Source organism: Aplidium turbinatum, chromosome 10, assembly GCF_918807975.1.
Source record: "Aplidium turbinatum chromosome 10, kaAplTurb1.1, whole genome shotgun sequence".
Lineage (NCBI taxonomy): Eukaryota > Metazoa > Chordata > Ascidiacea > Aplousobranchia > Polyclinidae > Aplidium > Aplidium turbinatum.
Window position 1 is genome coordinate 903,683 of NC_137481.1, and position 23,868 is coordinate 927,550.

The 23,868-nt window shown below is 40.8% G+C and overlaps 2 protein-coding genes across 2 annotated transcripts; one reads left to right on the forward strand and one right to left on the reverse strand.

Annotated features, from left to right (window-relative positions):
* The first annotated feature begins 1,952 nt into the window (after positions 1 to 1,952).
* LOC145778327 (podocan-like protein 1) lies at positions 1,953 to 9,232 on the forward strand. Its single transcript, XM_082589793.1, has 11 exons — positions 1,953 to 2,052; positions 2,928 to 3,066; positions 3,838 to 4,043; positions 4,225 to 4,421; positions 6,029 to 6,168; positions 6,504 to 6,636; positions 6,866 to 7,005; positions 7,543 to 7,749; positions 8,302 to 8,461; positions 8,676 to 8,811; positions 8,985 to 9,232. The coding sequence occupies exons 1-11, from the start codon at positions 1,953 to 1,955 to the stop codon at positions 9,230 to 9,232; spliced, it is 1,806 nt and encodes a 601-aa protein (XP_082445919.1).
* LOC145778071 (uncharacterized) lies at positions 8,813 to 23,506 on the reverse strand. The gene is made up of 17 exons (XM_082589480.1): positions 23,472 to 23,506; positions 23,082 to 23,202; positions 20,677 to 20,824; positions 18,511 to 18,596; positions 16,975 to 17,185; positions 16,497 to 16,730; positions 16,120 to 16,260; positions 15,031 to 15,154; positions 14,617 to 14,785; positions 13,800 to 13,928; positions 13,556 to 13,657; positions 13,176 to 13,313; positions 12,467 to 12,635; positions 11,544 to 11,677; positions 10,929 to 11,088; positions 10,383 to 10,540; positions 8,813 to 9,444 (listed from the first exon to the last, which is right to left on the reverse strand). Exons 2-17 carry the CDS (start codon positions 23,161 to 23,163, stop codon positions 9,362 to 9,364), a joined length of 2,268 nt encoding a protein of 755 aa, XP_082445606.1. The 5' UTR covers positions 23,164 to 23,202; positions 23,472 to 23,506; the 3' UTR covers positions 8,813 to 9,361.
* Between the last annotated feature and the right edge of the window lie 362 nt (positions 23,507 to 23,868).

Below are 23,868 nucleotides of genomic sequence, written 5' to 3' on the forward strand. Positions count from 1 at the left end.
GTGGAAAATTGTAGAAATTGTATGTTTCCGCATCAAATGGTTTGATAAGCTTCTAAACAGCTGATATTAGTCCCTCGGCATCACAATTGATGAAAATAGTTCTTTTAATGTCTATTTTATAGCATATCGTATATGTCGTAGTATCATTGTTCATATCTGTTTAGCCTTTTCTTTCTTTAAAATTTTCTTTAAATAATTGATTTTCAAATTTTCTGGCCCCCCCCGAAAAAAACTCTTAGATTCGCGCCTGGACTGTGATGTGTACTGCATTGTAAATCTCTGTGGCTAATGTACCGTTAGTTTGTCTGGTGACCTTCACATCAAGAAATGCTATGCTTTGGTTGCTTTCAACTTCTTTAGTGAATTGGATGGAGTCTGATATGGCGTTTAAGTGTTGATGAAATTGATCTACTGCGTGGTTTTGTAGAATAACATAAGTGTCATCTACATATCGAAGCCAAATTTTGGGTGGTGATGAAAAAGTGTTAAGAGCTAATTCTTCGATGTGTTCCATGACTAAATTGGCCAAAACCGGCGAAAGTGGCGACCCCATTGGTGTTCCAAAAACTTGCCTGTAAATTGTCGTTTTGTAGATAAAAAACGATGCATTAAGGCAAATCTGTAGAGCACGTTCAATATCCGAATTTATGTTTATTGTTGGAAGTTTTTACGTAATTTAACGTCGAAAGTAACCGCACATCATTAGCCAATCTTTAAAACATTGTGTTCTATTTCTCTTGCCTTCAATCGCACTTTTTCTGTTGGTCGTCACCGCTTCGAATTTTTATGTCTATTGTTGGAAGTTTTTACGTAATTTAACGTGGAAAGTAACCGCTCACACATCGTTGGCCAATTTTTAAAATATTGCGTGTTTTATTTTTTCTTGCCTTCAATCGCACTGCAGTATATAACCTGGTGAAATTTTATTTTGTATGTTATTCGCTCTGAGGATGCGCATTGTCATGGTGCGCGAAACGTCAGTGAAGCAATAAACCATTTTGTTTGTTGTTAATTTTACTTTCTATTTCATCATATGAACGTAGCAACTAGTGCTAGAAACAATAATGCCAATAGCGACAGAACTTCCAATTTGTCCTCCGACTAAATACGAGATTTGTATTAAGACGAAATAAAAAATAATATGAGAAAAAATATATTTCAAACTATTTTGTTGTTTTAAAGCAGAATTCTTTTTCTGTGTTTCTAACAAAGAAAAGAATTTTTTTTCACAAAGGAATTTGTTTAGGACGAATATCGGTTATTCAGTTTTTCAATGAAGCAACTTTTGAAGACTTTGCAAGCAACTCGGTTTGGTTTTTACGAAAAATTAATCTGTATTTATCTTTTTCCATCACGATCGACAAAGTGATTAAATTTTTGAAATGACCAAATTCTAACATGCAAAATATTGAAAGTAAAGAGCTTAAAAAACACTCCATCAAACTCGCAAGCACAATGCATCAATTCCCAGTAAGTTATTTGGTACAAAATTCGCCAACTGTCAACGCCATTGGTTAGTTCATAGGCTACTTTGTACCAGAATTTGAAAGCACTTTCCCAATATTCTTGAACCAAACTTCCCGATGGAAGTGCCGATCATGGCGACCTGTCAATCAAACTCTCCAGTATCCTGCTGGTCTCGAGGCATTGACGTGCAGAATTTATTGCATTAAATTGCGTTGTTTCGAGGTAATATTGCGCTATAGAGGAAATGTTGTGAAATATTTTATTTGGTAATTTTATTTGCTGTGAAACGCCAACAACATTGTCAGGCCAATGATGCTGCAGCATCCTAGCACATCAGTTCCTAACTGGGATCATTCTAGCGTATGCACTCCAACAATTACCGGCTTATGGAATTGGTTTCCAATAAATAAATGCAATCTTAACTATTTTGTTAGTAGCTTTGTTTTATAGAATTGCAAATCTTGTACGTTTCATACGTCACAATCATGATCGCTGTTTTGTTTATTTATTTATTCGTCACCGATGCAGCGACAGCTGGAAAAGTGACGCAGCAAAGATTTGACTTTGAACACAAAGTATGGAAAGGTAAATTGCACGACATTGCAAACGTTAATAAGACGATAACCAACGTAGATGAGTGGTTGCAGTGTGGAACATTGCAAAGTTGTTTCTATCACCACTGAGTGAAACTTCAACATAGGAATCCGACCGAGATAAGCTGAAGCTACCGAGGCGCAACTGCAGATAAGAACGAGATTCAAACAAACCACAAGTTGGTCGTTTGCCAACCGCGCGCGACAACTTCTGATCTCTGCAGATAAGGAATGGGCATTAGCAATGCTGTTATATATAATTCCAGAGCCTGAACAGCTTCGTGGGATTGTTCGCTGCTCTGTTTAAAATGTTTAGAAAGCAACTGTGACGCAATAGCTGAAGATCTGCTATCTGTGGCCATTTTGTGACGATGCATGTTGGTTTCAGGGAATGACCTACGTCACTATGACGTAAAGCAATACTCTTCGTTTTCCTCAAGAACAGATTCATTGTTGAATGTTTCCCACCATGGAATCGAGTTACCATGCTGTTGTTACCGATATTTTATCACCTCGATTTACGAAGGGAAGTTAACTGGCCCGTTACCGACACCTTCTCCATAATAAACTCAACAGGTCCAAGGCAAAATATCTGCTGCTTCGTGATCAATTTTGCGTTGAAGTAAAACACGTTTTCTTCGTCGTCAGTTGGTTCATAAGTTGCAATCGGCCAACTTGTCGTTTCATGTCCTCGTTTACTACGTGTATTTCGTCATGCACGCAGTGTTGCCACTCTGTGTTTTTGCTTTACAATGAATTTTTTATAATCACTGGGTCAATTTATTGAGCTGCAACATCGTTGCATGGCAAACCAAATGCTAAAATCACCAGAAACAATAACCAAAGGCTGTTTAATATTTCCTCTAGATCTAGTGCCACCTGACGATTGCCCTTCCCTTTGCCATTGCCCCTCTCCGGTCTGGGTGGACTGCAGCGCCTCAGAGTTAGTGAGCGTTCCTGGGAACATTTCCAAGCAAGCTCTGTATCTCAAATTAAACGAGAACAAGTAAGCTTCTGTTGTCAGAACACGAAGCATGCTCAGTTTGCTTGTTATGTGCAAATATTATACCGAACACATATCAATAATAGTTATTACTTTTTAAAACCTCTACTGCCTGTTTCACCCAAAAGTGGGATCACCAGGTCCTTATTCAAATAGAATTAGATTGATTTTAATTTTATTTGAATAAAAACCTTCTGATGATCTCTCTTTTAGGGTGAAACAGGCAGTAGAGTTTGGACTCCGTCTTGGTTTGGAGTAAAGGTTTTAGAAAATAGTAACTATGTTTGATGTAAATTGCTGTGCTTGGCTTTTCTGCTTGGCATTGAGCACTTTTGTAGCATTAATAGTAGCCTATTTATTGTTCACCGAATACTTATGTATGTGTTATTTGATCATCATCATCAGCATCATCAGCCAGTCATACCACTGTTGGCAGATGGCCTCCAAATATGTTTCCACACCATTCTGTCGTTCGCTGTTTTCCTCCAAGTGATGCCAATCTTTTCTTCAATATCATTTTCTTTTCAGTCTCTCTTTAGTTCTTTTTGCATTTCTTGGTGTTTATTCTGTTGTTATCTCGGCCCATTTTTTGTCTGCCATTCTAACCACATGTCCCGCCCATTGCCACTTTAGATTTGTTGCAGTTTCAAGGACATTTGAGATATGTGTTTTGTTATTTCACATCTTGAGTCGACAAATTAATTGTGTTCGACTCCTCTACAGTTGCAACATCTTCATCTTCATCTTCCAACAATGTTTCCATGTCTATTTCAGGCTCGAATCATTAACGTCGAAGTGTTTCTCTGACTGCCCCCGGGTTCGAACCCTCAACCTTAGAAACAACAGGCTATCGGATGAGGGACTTCCCCCTGCCACATTTGCATCCTTTCATCAGCTTCAAGACCTATTGTTGTCGAACAATCGTTTGAAAATAGTCCCTGGGGGACTCCCGGTCACCCTGGTTACCCTCCATCTTGAAGGTAAGACCAACATGTTTGCTTCGTCATGTCTTTGCATCTTTTACCTTTTGGCTCCACTTTTGAAATCTGTTATCGATGATTTGTGATGTCACATGCAATCAAACAACGTCACCACACTGTGTGACGTTGCAGCATCAAAGTTTGTTAATATTTGTTTACATCATATACCCGACGTTTTCAGGCAATGACATCAAAAAAATCGACGCAAACGCTCTGGCGCTTAATGGGAAATTACGTCATCTTTATCTCCATAACAACCAGCTTTCGAACAAAGGCATCGGCCCGAAGTGGTATCGCGGGTTACGTCATTTAGAGGAAGTGACGTTGTCGGACAATCGCATCACAGTTTTGCCTCCGATTCCATCATCTGCTGAAGTGGTGAGCTATGACGTGGCGATAACTTATTGGTGGTTTGCTTGCGGTGAATTTACGTTTCAACTACGTACTTGCAATGTCAACGAATCTTGTGCAGCGCAATAACAAATTTTGCAGCAACTTTTGGATAAATTGTTTTGGTCAAAAAATAAACTATTCGGTTGAATTTGAACTATAAGAATCAACATTGTGGGATGTTCCGACACAAATTCTTAACGATTTCATTGTTTCAAAAAAAAGGCTGACAGTTCTCATGGCAATTTCAGTTATCCATCCTGTGAAAGGGCAGCACTTGTTTCCTCAGATTAACTTGTATCTGTAGAAGCCTTTCCGCAACTCCTGTGGTGGTTGTTCATTTTATAATCAGATTAAAGGCAAAAATAATAAAAACTTTATTAAGCTTTGAGTGCTTCTGACGACATGGCCTGGCGAGTGTCTGTGAGGATTAAATCGGCTTTATGGCGTCATAAGCTAAACAAAGGCTGCTTACGGTGCTTCCTGTTGGAGGCTGCAGGTGTCCAGAGATTCTGCACATTCTTCTTGCCGCATTGAAAGCAACGACCCATTGTTTTGACTTTTAGTTGCTAAGCGGTTGCATCTTTCAACAATCACGATACAGTCCGGCCTAATTGTCGCTGCATTGTTCCAGCTCGCACGCAGATAAGGAACTGAAACGATATGTATATCGCCACCTAGCGATTTTCATAGGTTTAAAAAACTTCAAAAATCTCTGAATACAAAGAGTTTGAAACTACTGAAACTTTTCACATGCTTTTAAAAAATTATCAAGATATCTTTCTTGATGCATGCTATGTGCCTATTCCAGCTGGTGCAAGTTATTCGCGCAGAGTAATAACTGGGGCAATTTGGACCGACCTGAGACAATTTTGTTCCCGGTGTAAATATCACAAAACTTTAGACAATGGCACAAAAGTTATACAGTAGTCTCCGCTTATTAAGACCAGCTCCGGACTAGATGACTTTGTATTGTGGAGTCTGAAGTCGGATGTGCTGTCAATTATCTTTTGTTTCCATCGCCATTAACTAATAAAAAGTAACAATAGACAAGTGATCAGTTAATGTACTGAAGAGAAATATCACAGAGCTTATTAAGCTGGTGGAGGATGGGCCTATTAAGCGGGTCTAATTAAGGAGGGACTACTAACTGCACCGTACTAGCAAACTATGACAGACGCAGGAATTAGCAAATCAAGAGGATGAGTTTCTCTCGTTGGTCACGGAGGCCGAGGGTTTATCCTTTTATCACCCCTAGTGCCCTGTGAGTTGCGGCCTCTTGTTGTTGCCATTCGCTTCACGAACGTAAATTACAGGGACTAACCACAAAGAGGTTGGCAACATGTCCCAATTGCCGACTAACTGATTATGACGACACAAGCCGGTGATGTAATAAGCACGTTATTGCAATGTGACTTAACAATCTAAAATCCGTCCTTGTCTTAACTTTTGTTGAAGAATGCGATTTGCAAACAACGTTGAAGCGACGTTAATTCTGAATTGTTCAAATGTTGCAAATCAATTACACTCGATCTCAAAACTCTATGCAGCTGTACAAGCTGCATATACGTCAACTAGTTCTGGTTCGTCTCCAGATTTATCTGCAGAACAACAAGATTGCCAACATACCAGAGGGACGCTTCAGGCGGAAGCGGAGCGTTCGCGTTTTGTTCTTACAGAACAATCGGCTATCTGATGACGGGATAATGCGGAAGTCGTTTGCAGGGTTGCAGGGGTAAGCTCACCAGTACTGCCATCATGGCCGATAGTACTTGGAGCTACAAAATATCTTCTAAAGTAATTTCATGATCATCACTATTAAAGCAAAATTTAGTCAAAACTTTGAACTTAATGGTATGTGATGCTAATCTACTGATCTTGTTACTTATGACAACGAAGTATTCTAAAGTATCATTTTTGTGCTGCAATGAAGAAATTGGTGTTCTGTCCAGCCGGTAACATCGAGGTAACGGATTCAATTCCTGCATTCTTGTGATTGTTACGAGATAATTATCCGGTTGTTGGTCGCGCTTTTGTCTGACGGCGTATTCATCGTTCCTTCCATGCTAGGATCGAATACTTGGACTTGTCCAACAACAACTTGACGACCATACCACGCCACCTACCGACGAAACTTCGACGACTTCACTTGGAGAGAAATTTGATTTCAAACGTGACCAGCTCGTCGTTGAACAGGCTCAGGGTGGGTACGCTGCCATTGTCACCAGACCGGTTAAGAATCACTATTATAAAGTAAATTCACGGCTACACGAGATCTCATAAACGGCATCATTCATTTTTTTCAATTGAAAAATTAAATTTTAGAAAGGAATCTTTGCGTTTTGATGGACAAATGTTTCCAGGTGGTCTGGTGTTGGTGAAACAGTGTTGCCAGCTGCATAGCGTTTAATCGCTTTGCGCAATCTTTATAGAGACTGGAATATCTTCTGTTGCAACAGAATGGTTTAGAATCAAACGCAATCGAACCAGGAGCGTTTTCGCGCTTGAATCGACTCGACACGCTTCATATATTCGACAACCATCTTTCAAAGATACCACAACTGCCGCGCAGGTTGGTCTGTTGCGCCAGCGCTCCTGTTGACTGTGTCACAATGGCTTACTACTTTACCATTGAAACAATCTGTAGATCGTTGTCAGTGAACAAATCCTGTCCGAAAACTTTTTCTGTTATTTCTGTTCAAGGCGCCTTAGAATAATCCTCAGTAGCACCGTCTGGTGGTTGCAGATTTTGGATCTAACGTAAGGCTACGGGAAGGCGAGGAAGCCAAATTTTCTTGCCACTTTCAGGCACGCCATTTTAAGTGTCTTGCCATAGATACAACTGTATGCTCATGAGCGGTGTAGAACCGACGACCCTTCGAGGGTTGTACCAATATCCTAACCACTCGGCTATGGAGGTGGAGAAGACCTTGCTGTTGTACTTTCGCTTGCACTAGAAACAACTTCTTGCAACATTCAGCTAGGCTGCAGTACATAAATATTTAATCAAATTGTTAAATAATTTTTGACTAGTTTAAGATTCGGTGTTTTTTGCATTAAAGTATGGTACAATCTGTACTTGAAAGTAATGAACATGATTTGGTTTCAGGATTAAAAATCTTGTCATCTTGCGGAACCACATCCGCTCGGTGTCTCTAAAGAATTTTGTTCCACATCACCGCCTTGAACAACTCGACATCCGTCATAACCAATTAACCAATTGGAACATCGCACGTGGAGCACTTCGTCGCTTGGGAAATTTGGTCAAGCTTGACTTCACAGGAAACAAGCTCCGAGCTGTTCCAGCGTTGCCAAAGTACAAAATTGCAAGTTTCTCTTGATTTTTATTGACTCTGGAAACCTTTATCCTCAGAGCGAGAAAGCTATGAGGGGTAAAATCCTGGTACTTTCGCAGAGTTGTGTGGAAGCTATAAAGCATTGACTCAGAGCCGGTTACCTAGAGTGAAAGAGAACTTGTCATTGTTGAAATATTGTTGTCTGATTTATTCTCTCTATTAGGTGCCGCTGAATGGAGAGCAGTCCTTGAAATGCGCTGCTCAAGCGCACCCCCTAAAGTCAAACCAGCGCCGCTTGATCTTGAGTGGGATGCTCAACCACTGAGCTAACTGGGCCGGATAGATTTCGGATTCCTAATACGACTCCTTGTATTGATCGACCAGGACAGCAAAAATGACATCTCAACGAACAACATGTTTAAAACGATATCCAATTTGTTATCGAGATCTTGTGGTAGGCTAGCTTTTGCTCTACACCAGAACGCGAAAAAGCTTATTATAACTTATCACTTATCAATATTATAAATGATTAATAAGCCATAAGTGATTACAACTTATCAGGTTTCATTCAGGAACATCTCGACCCTCATTCTGTCGTTCAATCATATCAAGAGGATTCCACCGAGGTCGTTGGCCAGAATGCCTCACTTGCAAAATCTAGCGATCGGAAGTAACAAGCTGGTTAACGAGGGGATTCCCTTGAACGTGTTCCGGAACAATCGAAAGCTATTGGTAGAAGCATTGTTATATTTATGTGTTTAAAGGCGTAGCTAGGGGGGTCTCTCCCTGACGAGAAATTGATTGTTTTAAAATTTCCAATGGAGCCTCATGCTCTGACATGGTCGTCCAGACAAAATGCGTCCCTGGAAACTCAAGCTACGCTACTGCAAATGTTTGAAAAGACGCAAATAGTTGCTCCAGAAAACGACTACGTCATCTTCCCCAGGTATTGGACATGAGGGACAACAAGCTGACGTTTATTCCGCGTTTCCTTCCCCCGAACTTGGAATATATTTACTTGGAAAGAAACAAGATTGGCAGAATTCCAAGGAATGCTTTCTTGTCGGCACTCAAGTTGAAAGGTAAGATATCATGGATAAGCTTTATTATCTGACGCGATACACTTGTAAACAAACAACTGCGAGTGATGCCTAGTTAGGAATGCTACTAAGGTGTACGTAAAGCACAGGGTTGCCATCCAACAAATGGTTCTCACAAAAAGGTTTCTCCCTATGTAAACCTGCATCCTTTGCAGGGATCTTCCTCCAGGAAAACCTTCTCCTCCCTGACACGGTGAGCAAGGCTGCATTTGCTCCGTTACGACATTTGAGACGGGTTGACGTCACTTGGACGCAACGTGACGTTACCAATGCATCGCGACACCGACGCAGTGTGCGAAACAACGAATGGGCTGACGACGAATGCGCACTTAACGTCATCAGGCAACCGTGCAAAAGCGGAATCATAATGGTGCTGACGTCACGACGCACTTTACCACCGTGATGACATCACAAAGCAAAACGTCATGTTCAAGATGTACATAGTGCAAACGCTCCTGTATTCAGTTTGGGCAGCATCGACATATCTTCATATGGTACAAGATATAGAGTTGGTTGACGTCAGCGATGACGTCTACGAGCACGTATGTGACGATGGTGACGTCGGTAAGCAGAGCAGCGGGCAGATGACGTCACGGCATGGATCGTCGAAGGAATCTATAAAAATAATTTAATAAACCAACTGAGCCTGGACTTGTTTGCACTGTTTCCACCAGGACGTTACTGCGGACGCATTTGTTGTCGTAATTTTTGCCGTTCTAACGTGGCCACCCCTTGCTACTTGTTGAGCGAACTGCGTCAATTACTTTAAACATCAGAACTAACTCATGCGCCAGTACCATAATGATGATGGTATTTGGAATCAAGTCATTGTGTAGGTGCGTCACAACACATTGAACAAATGTTGCATTCAGGGATTTCAAGTTGGCTACGGAATGCGAAACCATCTGCTTAAAGGAGGATGAGTTATGGAAAGTATCGCCCAATGTTTTTCATCAAATCCTATTCTTGGTCAGCTCAAGAATAAACCAATGCCTTCAATTAAACGTATCCCATAATATTCAAAAGTGGTTTACTTCTAAGTGAGCCAAAACATCTGGCAACACTTTGAGATAGTTTCGCATCACGTACTTCTAGAAATCTTCGGTTGCTTGCAAGAGTAGGGTCAAAGCACATGTGAACTTAATGTGCCACTTTTCACAGCACAAACTTAATAACTCGAGTTTATCGTCATTTCAAATCGTATTATGACGTCATATGATACACTATTTTTCAAGTCCGCACAAGTCATCAGTTGCGAACTGAGCTAGCAACACTTCAGCAAGTGGCTGAAGTTGGTAAATAATTAAACTGAGAAAGTAATAATTGAGCAAGCCGAAACTTGACATGTCGCATGTCAGCAAAATGAGTTCTCGCAGTAAAACAAAGATTCACAAAGTGGCACTGATGAAAAGTGTACATACAGTTTAAGTTTTAACATCACCGTCAGGTGGGGCTGTTTCACTCACGACGAAACCTTACAAACTGACAATCACCTTTTGCAATGACACGTTGTTGCAGATGTACAACTATAGATTCTCATGACAGGGGCTTACCTGTAAACTGACGTAAGTATTGCGTATCGTACATGGCGAGTGACTTAAGGTGATAAAAGTCAGGGGTTGACAGGTCTGCGTGGGCGCCGGTGGTGAGGTCAAACTGTTTGATTTGATGCTCCTCCAGGAAGTAGAGAGTTCCATTCCTCACCTCCATGCTGGAAAGCGTATAGCCAATTAGTCAACCACGTCATCAGTCATGATGTCTCGATAAATGAAAGATTGTCTACATGCAAAGTAATCGGAAATTACAACTTCTTACCGTCGTGTGGTATAATAATTTTACGTTGTAAAACACGAGGAAGGGAATCAAGCCATGAGAATGAAAGTGAAAAGATTGAGCCATTGCTACTAATAACAACACAGGTCTAAAACCAACAGAGAACTTGGCGATGGTTACTAATAATCCTTTATAAAATAATTTTTAGAAAGAGATTTCTGCTGTGTTCAAAAAAAAAAATTACATTGCTATGCTTAAGGTCAAAACAATGCTGATTGCAAATAACTGTGACGTGACAATGTCGGAAACCTATAAAACGTGCTTACTCTATGACGTGGTTATCCGATGAGCTTCTTCTGGACGCAGTGTCACGAAGATCATGAGTAATGTTTGTGATGCTCTCATGATTGCTCACGTTCACAAGTGAGCTCAATGACACTTCATAGACTAGCATACGTTTCGCTTCACCCACGAACAAGCTTCTTCCTGTAAAGTTAAACATTAGAAGATGGTGTCTGGCACGTTCAAGTTGAAATGTGAATCGAGAACGCAATTTCTCGAAAAGACTCATAAAAGACAACGCAAATAGATTGTGACGTCACTATGTGCACGGAATTTCAGATTTAACAAAAATATTAATGTATGTTTTTATAACATTATATCTATGGCGGATATTCTTTGCTCTGAGCGCTTATCAGCAGTAGCATGGAGGGGCAACCGAATACATAATTATCCTCAACATCTATTTTCCTCAATTGCTGACCACAAACTTTCCTGCTTCATACGAACTATGACGACGAATGATGAGTTCCAAGCCGGAATGAAATTTAGTTCCATTCGGTATGATCAGACAGGGTATCGAACCCACATTTACCGACTCAAGATTTGAACTCTACAACTGCTGAATCATGAAAAAATAGCAAAAAACACAAGACACTTACTTTGATAGTCGATAGTGATGGCGCGAGGCCAGTGCAGCCGACTAACCACTCTTTCCTTGTTCCCGCCTGACATATCCGCCCTCCAAACCTCTCCCCGCCCTTCCGCGTTGTTGGTGTTGGTCCAATAGATTTTCCTGCAAAATAACCATCTTGCGTCAAATTTCTCTCTTTCCATCACAATGATAGAGAGGTGAGCAAGTCGTGGGGTCACGTGTTCGACTCGATACTAATCCTTTTTTGTTTTATTTCTTCAAACCCTTAATTATTTCTCCTTTGTCTTTTCTGCTACCCTTACACCCTTAGCCTCTATGTCTGGGAGCTCAGCCCAAATAAAACTCTTTCCAAAGTTTCAAGTTATTTCCGCCCTGATGTCTCGATAGCGCTGAATATTCTTTTGTACAAATGAACAGCAAAATGAAGCAACAATCGTTCAACTCCGAGGTGTGCGCTCGAACAATCCATTTTCACCAATTATCTCTTTGGCGGCACCTAGTGGACGGAATTCACAGAAAATAACTCTTTCACAAGGGGAAACTTGGTTGGTTTTAAATCTTTATCCTCGGACTGACAAAGCCTTGATAGGTTATTCCTGGTAGTTTTGCATACTTGTAGAGGCTCTTGCCACAGGGCCGGTTACCGAGATTGACAAAGTGAAGTTTCCAATTGTTGAAGTCTTGTTGCCGGGGAACAATTCCATCCATTAGATGGCGCTGAATGGAGAGCAGTCGTTAATGTGCGTTGCTCAAGCGCACACTCCGAGAGTCGAACCAGCGCCGCTTGATCTTGATCGTGATTCCCCTGCGTCAGTGGTTCAAAGCCTCTACAAATATGCGAAGTTGCCAGGCGCAAGATTTCAAGACGCTCCGTTCGAAGATGAAGTTGACATTCATATGATGAAACTTTTTTACATCACATCGACTTACTTTAAACGTAAATCCAACGTAACCATCTGTATGTCAGAAGTGATTCCAACGTCTGAGGCAACGACTTCTCGAACTGTCCTTCCGCTACTGCTTGTGACGTAAATCGATTGACTTATGACGTCAGAAAAGTATAGATTTCCAGTGATGTGGTCAACTGCCAAGCTGTTCGCTAGAAAGAAACACAAACGTGGCAAGCGGCGAATTGCGACAAAACTCTAAAATTATTTTAGAATATTCGACGTCGCCTTAATATTTTTTACGTCCTGCGTACATTGCATGCCTGGAAATAAATATTTAGATGGAAGACACTTGGGGGGGTGCAAGAAGCCCAATCTTTAGGTTTATCGTCAAGTGTGCCACGTGCTTTCATGCGGTGTCGAACCGAAGTCCTTTTAAACTTCGATCAGACGAGAACTGACATCAGCGGTTGCATACGACGTTTGACATCACATTTCCAAGTAGAATTGTTTAACGTTAGTGTTCGTCTGGCAGCACTTCACCAATGCAACCTGTACGACTGCCTGCAGGTCATTGCTTTAAACGTCAACAGGAAATTGATAACACTCTTCTTTGGGAATCAAATTATGGCATTGGAACCCTAGAGTAAGGAAACATATCGAACTTAATAAGGGACAGAAACGTTTTGAAGAACTCATGCATCGGAACCTCGGAAGGAATGGATAACGATGATGAGTGACGTTTAACTTACGTTTAGAGGGCACTGGTACCGATGACGTCATCCTTCCATCCAAGGAGTGCTGCTCGATAGACGACGCTGCGGAGTTTACGATCCAGAGACGCGCGCTGATCGGGTCGGCTGCCACGACCGACAATTGTGGGTGGTTGGCTGCGCGATAAAAATGATTTAACTTAAATGTTGTTCCTGAATCCACGAATTACGATAAAGACATATTCAGACGTGATACGTTGTTGCAGTTGCGTCTGTGGTTGAAACTTTAGAATTGGGACAGAATGAGGTTGCACAACAGTTGTCTGCAGATGACGAAAGATCTTGCTTGTTCATACATAAAATCTGAATGATTTTAACCAAACACTGTAGACGACTGTAAGTTAAGCGTTGAATCTTACCCAGTTCCATTCTGGCCACGTTTTGGTCACGTCCGAAGGGAAGCTGGAAGAGGGCTTGCTGAGGTTGGTCGACAGTTAAGAGAAAATGATCGAAGTTTTGAACTGAAATTAGAAATTTTATTTAACTTTTCTGAATATGACGTACTGGAGTCTGTCTGCTTCGTGTCCATCTTATACCTGGGCGGAGTGGTAAACTTTGAATCAGTGAATTGACAATTGAGTCGATATCGCCTCCAACACTTACCCATCACACATCCAGTATCTCCGGATTTAACATATCCAGTAGCACACGCACACTCCCGCACTGTGTCCACACGTGGAAGACACACGTGGTCGCAAGGTGGCATGGTGAGGCAATCTCCCACATCAAGAGCTGAATGGAACAAGATATTTTGTGTAAGATTTGTATTTTCACAACGATAATGATTGCAAGCTTCTCTCTTGCAGCAACTACGTGGGCATAACAACATTTTACATGCGCCATAGTTTAACATCAAACTTAAGCAGAGCAGAGAGTATTCCATTAAACTGATGAAAACAATTTTATCAAAGAGCTTTCGCCACAGTGTGTAGCTTCGTCAGTGCATATAGGCTACCATTCAAATAGAATCTTTAAATTTAAGAACTTTGAAGATTTATAGATTCATGGAATGTCACTGGATACGTTTATATTGGAAGCTTCACAATAACAACTCTCGAAGCGTTGAATCTCTTGAAGAATATTATTAAACAGCCTTGTTATTAGCTAAGGACGTTATTGATGTGAGTTAGACAGCAATCTATCGTGTTAGATGATGCTACAACTCTTGTTATCACTTTCGTGATAATAGTTCATCAGAATACATTAAGCACATACAAGGATTGCAATTACTGGCTTTACAAGTTTTGTATTTGAAGTTTTCTTGCAAAATTTCTCAAACAAAATATTGAAACATACGAAAAGTTGTTTAGGCATGAAACGTTCAGCAGCAGTGATTCAATCTTAGCGAATCTAAACTGGCAACACTGGGCCAATATTTCTAAACCAACGCATCACAATAGAACTGTTCATGAGCGCCCACCTGCATTCATGTTTTCTTCCTTGCTACTGAGAATCTTCATTCCTCGAGGCTCCCCGTCGAAGTTGTAGCGGAAAGTCTTCAGTCCAGACTTACTCTTTAGCCACATCGAGTGGACGTATTCTCCACCGTTGTCATACCGCCCGAGGGAGTCAGTCATGTAAATATAATCCTGCGCGTACAATTCAACAAGTTGTGAAGCAAAATGGATGATGTTGAAATCGACAAAGTTGGCTTCATTGAGTGACACACAAACAAATCCATCAAAGTTGAAATACATGCCGAGTTTATGGTGTTTACAAAGTTTTAAATGAAAGTTGGAAACACCGCACTGTGTTCGCTCTTGAATGTCAAGAACCAGCTTTGGCGTTTTGATGGACTTTTCAAATGAAAAGTGAGCAAAAGAGGGATGCTTACCATATAAGCAGATATTCCCATGAACTTTGACCCTCTGCTGAAGTAGTGACGTCTAATAGCTCCTCCATTGAGGTCAGAACTTTTAACGAGGCTCCCATGGCCCCAGTAGTCGGCCAAGTACAATCTGTAAGGTTAAGGTAGTCAAAGTTATTTCTGGCTTTCAAAGCAAAAGTACGTAGGAATAGAAGAGATGAAGAAAAAGATAGAAGCAATAAAACGCGAACATCAAGACGTGAAGTGAAAATGAAAACTATTTTAAATTAGTTTGCAAAGACAGCAAACCAACGAACCCAGCAACACACATATTGGATTGAATGACAATTTACAAATATGAAAATCCGCAGTGCTGCCAAAATTTTTGACAGCAGGTTTTAAAAATATGTGTATCACCACCAAGCCCTATCTTGAAAATCACAAGCTGGCAGCCTCGGTGGCTCTGCGACTGTGGTTCGAATCCCTACTACAAGTATGCGAAGTTGTAGGCATTAAGCTGAGACTTTAAAAAAAATTAAAGCAACTTAAGCAAGTATGATCCCAGGTATTTGATTAAGTCAGTGATTCTCAACCGTGGGTTCAAAACACACCGCACAAAGGTTTGGTTGTCTAACCATAAAAATATCATATCAATGAGTTAAATTGTTTAATAAGGCAATGTTGGCTATGTTCAACTTAATTCTTTTAAGATAGCAGATTGATCAATGATTGACTTAGACTGTTGACGGAAGTTTGTAAATTGCTATCAGCACTCACAGCTTTGTTTTGTCTGTGATTACAACGAATTATTGCAATAGATTGAATTTCGCTTTTAGCTGTATGATCGTTGCTTACTTTACAATGTAGATATTAACGACCTGTTTCAGCCTGATGCTGCGAGTTCGCTGTGGTAGTACAGTAGTGAACTGTATTAGCTTTCGGAACACAGTTTCCTAGTCATGTGCTATGACGAATGGTGTTGAAGTCACTGAGTCGTTCTTTAATGCGGCTCTTTTGTTTGACTTGAGGCTGCTGTCTGTTGAGTTTCTGTGTTAGGCGTTATTGCTGTGAAATTTTGTTGAATCAGTTGAACCAACAAACAACCCCAAGTCCCACCTGTTGTCCGTGTGGTCCAGGGTCAGGCTCGTGACGTCAAAGATCTGTGGAAAGCGAAAAACCACCTTCTGGTTCTTCCCCGCTAAGTCCGTCCTGACCACTAGGGAGCGCAATGGCTTGTAGAGAGAGAAGAAGAGGTTTCTGGAGACAACAAGTGAGCAAATAAATTATGTTGCGACTAAATGTTGCTGAGATGATAACACATCGACCAAGCGAGTGAAGCACAGACCACGAGGAGTCGCTAGGTAGCTGAGTAACTTCACAGCTCAAGGCTGCAAGACAAACACGGCGAAATATTTCATTAATTTTTTAATTAAACAAATTTAATTTTCTAACTCGTTTGTCTGCTTAGTGGCGTCACAAAGGCAGCTACTCACTTTTGTGACGAATGCAAGGTAAGTGCGCGTGGCTTTCCCTGATTGGTTGGATACACTGACGTATAAAAGGTCAAAGTTGGATCGGCAACCATGACCTTGTCCATGACGTCATCGATCCAGTACAGGTTCTGTCTCATCCAATCATAAGCCACAGACTTGATGTTGGTTGCAATCCCGTGTAAGTGATTGGAGGTCAGCTTCGTATCCAAATTTGTCATCACGACGCAATTGGAGCTGAAACGTCATAATGACATCATAAGCAACAGTGTTAAAATGTAAAGGAAAAGCCTGAACAATTTTAGCAATGCAACAAATCGGGAAAATAAAATTTAATTCGTTATACCTGTAATCCCACATCAGCTCGCGATGTGACGCGATATGTCAGCGCCATGCCCGCTGGTTGTTGACGACAGTGAAGGATTAAAATGAAGCAATTTCATATCAACACAAACGGAAGTTTGATTAGGTGCAAACTTACACGGAATCTGCGTAAAATATCGTTTTTTCCATGTAACTCCCCGTTACATCAGCATACTCGGAATGAATTTTGCCGGAATCAGCTAATACGGAGACATTGAGTTTGCTGACGGAAGAGAGTCTCTCCCGAATCGTGTCCGGATTGGCTTCCATTGCCAAGATGTTGGCGGAGGAATTCTTCATGTCTGTCCACACAACCAGGGAGTCGTCAGCTGAAATTAAAACCTTCAGTTGACGTCGCGTCGATGTCACGAGACGTAAAAACAGCCAACTAACACGTTTAATAATATAATCCATAAAGTAATCTTCATCCAAAAAGCGGAAAAAAACTTCTTATAAAACTGAAACCTGGCAGGTTGCTTCGGGGAAGTGGGAGCTTTGATAGGTGGGAGCTTTGATCCACATACATAGGTCTGGTTACCGGAGTTATGTTCTCACTATCTTGCACTCACTGACCGAGCCGCTCACCAAAGGATTGTCCTGTCTAGCTCCTGTACCTAATACGCACACGAAGTGGTTGTCGCAAACCACAAACATCTGATGCGCTTCCAAATCTATGAACGCGACGCGCGCTTTTGTTTCCGTTTGGTGTGAAACTCCAGAGATTTGTTTCCATCAACCAACAAGAGTCCACGCTGGACAGGTGGTCGCGGGTTCGATCACCGAACGATGACCCAACTTGTTGCTAAGACTTTTGCTTCACAACTTGCCATGTTTGAAAATAACTTCAACAAATTGTTGCGACTCCGGTGAATTTACCTCCCATCAGCAAAATAAACAAATTACATTAAATTAACTTTATTCAATTTAGCAAACTCAAAATTAACTTGCTGAATAGAAATCATTAAGTTTAAACTTCCCACAAACGTAAATCTCGAACTGCAGCAACTGAGATTTTACCTATGAAGCATCACAATAATATTCCAAAGTCGCGTAAACAATCAACGCCAGACACGCGGCGTGAGGGGCTTCTGGAGAGGGCAGCAAATTATCAGCCTCGGATTAACCAACCACGTGACACTGAATCAATGACTGATGGTTGTGTTTCGGTTCTAGCTGGGATTGGTTCGATTCCAGGTCAAGTCATGTCAAAAACTTTTGTCTTCTTTCTTGTGCAACCCAATGATTTTGGCAACAATATGGACACGTCATAAATATGATACCAATGTGGAATCTACATTTGCTAAGAAAAATTTTGGCGTTTCTAGAGCTACAAATCGCACAGTGCTCGGTCGTCGCCTGGTGGTTGTTTATGACCTAACTGAGCTTTGGCCTCTGATTGTTGAGAGCACAGTGTTGAAGTGCGGGTGGTGTCGACTTTGAAGACTACAGGGAACCCAACAACGATGTAAATTGTATCAGTTTTCGAAACCACTCCAGCGAAGAGAATCGAACTGTTGTGTCTGGAACACATTTGAGATGTGGAGATTCCTTGCATCACGTTAATCCTCGAACCCATGCAGCGCAGACTTGCTAAAGAAGCATCAGCATTGTTGCTCTTGAAACAACAACAGCTCTATGACGTCACATGGCTCACCGCATATGGATATGTTGCAGTAATCCCATCTTTGTGAGGGATCGGTGGTGTAGCACCAGGGGCCTCGGGGGTCCTTGTCAGGGTTCCTGGTGGAGAAATGCAAAGTAAGTTTGAAGAAAGTAACAAATTACAAAAAAATGTGAAAAACTTTCAATTTGGAAGAGAAGACATGTTCGAATATTTTTAGTAACAAAGATGCGGCGTTGGAGATCGCGTTACCGCCTCAGAGCAATTGATGACGTCAGATCCTTATCAACTTCTAGTTTGGCCATTAGTGGTGGATAGTTGAAGATCAATGGAAATGTTTCTTATTTTATGAACGAAATTAGGTTTCCGATTACATCTTCGAGCTGGATGAACTTTTCGTTCGAAATGAAATCAAGATGGAAAATCTCGAGCGATGAATAAATTGTCAACCTCGTCTGACTAGAACAAAGTTTGCAAACTTTAAATATCAATTTCATCAAATTGAGGGTGAGTTCATATCGATTCATATCGCGATGCTTATGTTGCCATTCTAGAACACGTTTTGTTGAACATTTTGTTGAATGTCGTTGCAAGGTCGTCTTGCAAATTAGCATAAAAGAAAACAAACAACAAAACGTCATTATGAGTCACAATCGCTAAAAACTGATTTCACGGCATTTCTGTTGCGCATCTTTCAACATTAAACTTCATCAATTACAAATAATGTCTTTCCGCAACCAAATCGGAGTGTTATTTAGTCAATTGTTTAAAAGGGTCAGTCCATCCTGCTTCGTTGACTCTAATATGGCTCCCTGGGACACTGCATACATGACTTCTAGATAAGTTTAGTCAGACTGATAGCAAAAGTTAGCATAACGTGACAAATCAGGCCGTTTTTTTGAGCAGCCATGGCTGCACAAATCACCAATTACAGAAATTCCAATTCGCGCAATTGATTGACAGCAAAGGAACTTAGATAGCTACATCAGGTATCAGGTAAATATTTGAATTGTGAAGGTTGCAAGGTTCACAGACAAAAAAACAACCAAAGTTTTTAAATAAAAAAGACTAAATGATAAATCTTTGGTAGAGAGTTGGCTTTGTTGAACCATACACAAATAAAACAAAGCAACTTCAGCGGGTTTAGCATCATGAATTACACAGACATATAACATAATTCAAATTAAAAAAATCAACTTAAACGTTTTCGACACGTAGTTCTGTCATCAGGAATTACTTAAATCTCCAATATACATAAAATAAAATTTATAAGATAAATTTGACTATGCACTATAACTGCAACGACACTCCGGACTGAACTATTAATTTGGTTGATTTTTTAATTATGTCATATCTCTGTGTAATTCAAAATGTTAAACTCGCTGAGGTTACTTCGTTTTGTTTGTCTAAACTAAAGGCTAAATGCTGCGCGAATTTGTTTTCACAAATTCATCTCCCAATCGCTGATCAATTGCCTGATAAAAAAACAAACAATCCTTAAAATTTTGTTTGGATCTCGCGTCGCCCACGACTCAAACAAACATGGCATTTTGAAAATAAACAAATTTCTCACAAAAACACTTTTTCGGTGGTTTTGTTCAAAAACATCAAAATCAGATGAATGTTTATTCACATTTGAGACAGTTACGAGTTTGTTTGTTTCGCTCCGTGCATATCGTCTGCTTGGCAGAGTGATGTAAGCCAATCCACGACGATCAGAAGGGCGCTGGTTCGACACCGCTCAAGAGCACGTGGCTCTGTCTTAGCAAGATGGCACTCTTGAAGGAGGGCACAAAAGTTGGTTTCCTTCTTGGCCATTTAATCTGAAGCTTTTGCCGCAAGTTATGTTTTCATTATTATCTTTATCCTGCATTGCGGGAAAGCGGATTTGAGCGCTATGCATCGGTGTACGCCTTCCGACGTACACCTGACCCACGCTGCAGCCGACTGCAATGTCTGTTTCCGGTTGTCTACTCTACTTATGACTTAAATTTGGTACTACCCATTACTCGAAATCGATCACTGGGTAGAGGCAATTATCGTAAAGTTTCTTGCCCAGAAAAACAACAGAAAGTGCGGGCGGCCGGAGTCGAACATGAAGGCTCTCGACTGCGAGCCCAACGCGCTAACCACTCGGCCACTGCTGCCGACAACTGCTGTTATGAACCTGGATATAACAAATAAAATACTAGCTTTCACCTGCAATAGTTGTGGTGTCCGCCATCAAAGGGGGTTCTTTTGGGGATGTGGGGGCTGGTTACGTCCCATCTTTGGCAGGTAATACCGTTCCTAGTACGCGACAATGTACCAGTGTACTTTGAAGTCGGGCTGTCTATGCATTCTCCTTCTGGATAGACAGTGATCGTTGTTACAAGCATCAGCTTTCATCTGATCGGATACCGGATAATGAAATTATCCGGTATCCCCATTAAAGAAATAAAGAGTTTGGGCAAGAAACTCAACTGATAGAAGGTACAAGGGCCGTGGGTTCGGTTCACCATACAACCGGATTTTTAAACTAATTCTTTGTTGCTGATGTCATCATGTATGACCAGTGGTAGATTTGTTGCCGTCAACGCTGAAAAGTGATCTTGAAATTCCTTCGCAATTATTTGCAGAGAAGTGACAACTGTGTGGATTTTGTTACGGATCAAGATGTATAGGAACCGCAAGTCGTTAATTTGAAACCAAACTATTTTCGAGACTTGTTAAGTTGGACCCGATGCCGATTCTGCTGATAGCATCTTTCCACCCAACAAACAGCCATAGTTTTACAACAATGCCATGCAGACAACACAATGTTGCATGGGCAATGTTCAAATAAATCCAACTTTGAAATTAAAATTAACTTTTCAATTTTTCATTTTAGTAAATATTTATCCAATAAAAAGCGGATGATGACTAACGCGGTCACGATATGAACAAAAATATCAACCGAGCCACGAATCATCTAATTGCGGTTCTCCATCGCCCGAGGCATCATTGTTGTTTCATAATCAAACTTCATGACAAACACAACATTTCTATTCGAAATTGTTGCCTCTGTTGTCATCAATTCAATCGCGACTGCCGCTTTAATTTGTCTTGTTTAGAAGCAGGGCTACTCATCGATGACATCACAATGGACAACTCGATTGCCTATCCACCACAAGGTTGAGATGCATCGTTTGAAGATCAATTTGAAAACCTCGAAAGCGCGACACGTGAGCGCTTGGAACAATCCCGATTGTTTCGAACGGAAGACCTCGTTGAGGTTGTTGAAGATTAAGAAGTTATAGCGCGCGCGGAAGCAAGTCTTTCTCGTAAAAAGTTGCCAAATTATTGCTTCTAAACTCTCGACATCCGATGAGTCACAGAATTGAAGGAAACCTGGCCGCCCGATCCTTCATTGTCATTCGTGCGATTGCTCTAACGATCGTTATAAAGCTTTCCCCAAATTGCCACTTACTCATCGGTTTCTAATTTGTGGCTTTCCCATCGCCACCGCATCCGATCCAAGTCCTCAACAAACTCGCAATTTTGTTTCATAATCCGTCAAAGCATGACGTCACCATGTTGTGCATGAACTCACAATTGGGTTTGGAGAAGGGAATTTTCGATCGTGCTTGTACAAAAATTTTCACATTTTCATGAAAACAATTTGATCCATTTCGAAAGAATGACGGGGTTGCTACCATGCGTTGTGGGGGCCGATGTTGGGGGTGGGAAATAGCGCCCCCTTAACAAAGTGCAGTACCAACAGTCTACGATTTTTAACATTTTTGAATTTTTTGTACGACAGTATAAGCATCATACACTCGATTACTTAAGATGACGTATTCCTGTCGAAAGAATGACGGGGTTGCTACCATGCGTAGTGGGGGCCGATGTTGGGGCTGGGAAATAGCGCCCCCTTCACAAAGTACGGTACCAATAGTCTACGATTTTTAGATATTCTTGGATTTTTTGCACGACAGTATAAGCATCATACACTCGATATGACGTATTCCTGTCGTCACGGAAATACTTCGCTTTCCAAAATTATTTTATTCAACTCGCGACATTCCAAGCAACTGGATAAAAATTGTCTGTTTACGTCACAATGAAACAAACAATAGATAATGTTTCAACATCAACATTGTTGATAACTACTCGCCTGCCGGTAGCTGCAGCGCTCTGATGATAAACATGAAAGTTGTTTACACGTTATTTGCTCTGATGACGCCCATTGTCATGGTGCGTACAATGTATGTACATGGAGACATTACATTACTGGACGCGCAGCTTTGTTTTTCCGCCAATATTAGAAGGGTCAATTGTCAATTTGATAAATTGTTTCCGCTTTGCTACAAGCTTGATTTCAACAAACACACTTAATTTACTTAAAAACCAACTTCACTATTTTCTATAACCCATAAATAGTACATCGTTTTGTAAATCAGAAAAATTCACAACCCTTCTAGTGGGACGGAAAAGTTGAAAGCAGATGTAATTTTCCATCCCCTTGATCTAAAATCTCCAGCAAAACGTCAGTGAAACATAAAATATGTTTTTGAAATCACAATTAAAGATTAAAAAAACATTTAGTTTTACCCAATTAAAAACGTGAATAAAAATGTTCAAACCTTCTTGCTGTCCTTGTAATATCTGACAGGAACACGTTGATAGAAACATCAAGAAAATCGAAGCTATCAGTGACTTGAACATTTTCCTCGTTTCCGAGATTGTGGAACAAATTATCCAGACCTAGGCGAAACGCAATACTGGTCAGTCATAAACAAACCTGAAGAAATAAATGATCGATGTAGCTCCAATTGTACAGTGAAAGCTGTCACTATCACTAATGGTCTGTTAAAAATTTGATTTGTACATCCGTCACAAATACTCAGCCTTTATGTTATTCAAGTGCTTGCTTTTTTGCGTCACAAACAACAAACCATTACAAGCTCAGAAACGTGAAAATGACGTCATCGAGCCTGCAATCCACTCGGGGTCGCCACAAAGCCAGAACTTACCGACTTGAAGAATCGAAGATCGCTTCTGCTTCTTGCGGGCGCGAAACTTTTAGACGAAGTCGACGATTGCCTCGATTTATAAAGCGCCGCTTTCTTCGCGTTCGACGGTTGGTTGTTTTTTCCTTTGTGCCGTCACAGTCGCAAGTGTAAATTGTTGATGCAAACCTGAAAGTGCAAGAAATCGACGAGATCACAACAATGGGTAGCGATTTCATCACAATTGAACAGGGTTGTCATATTGGCGTTTTTCCTGCCAAATTCCACAAATTTGGCGTTTTTTTAAAGCGTTTGGCAGGAGAAAATTACGTTTGGCAGTTTGGCATTTTTTTGGCATTTTTTATTTTTGTGTCTGGCATTTTTTTGTAATTATTGCGATACCGGTACAACTCACCACTAC

What these genes read in the sequence shown, in the direction of transcription:
- LOC145778327 (XM_082589793.1), top strand. Translation starts at nt 1,953, where the DNA reads ATGATCGCTGTTTTGTTTATTTATTTATTCGTCACCGATGCAGCGACA. An exon ending in TCGTTTGCAGGGTTGCAGGG is followed by an intron (nt 6,169 to 6,503) that starts GTAAGCTCACCA and finishes CTTCCATGCTAG; the next exon opens with GATCGAATACTTGGACTTGT. An exon ending in GTCGGCACTCAAGTTGAAAG is followed by an intron (nt 8,812 to 8,984) that starts GTAAGATATCAT and finishes CATCCTTTGCAG; the next exon opens with GGATCTTCCTCCAGGAAAAC.
- LOC145778071 (XM_082589480.1), bottom strand. Translation starts at nt 23,163, where the DNA reads ATGTTCAAGTCACTGATAGCTTCGATTTTCTTGATGTTTCTATCAACG. An exon ending in ATATTTTACGCAGATTCCGT is followed by an intron (nt 16,731 to 16,974) that starts GTAAGTTTGCAC and finishes ATGACGTTTCAG; the next exon opens with CTCCAATTGCGTCGTGATGA. An exon ending in ACCTTGCATTCGTCACAAAA is followed by an intron (nt 16,261 to 16,496) that starts GTGAGTAGCTGC and finishes TGTTGTCTCCAG; the next exon opens with AAACCTCTTCTTCTCTCTCT.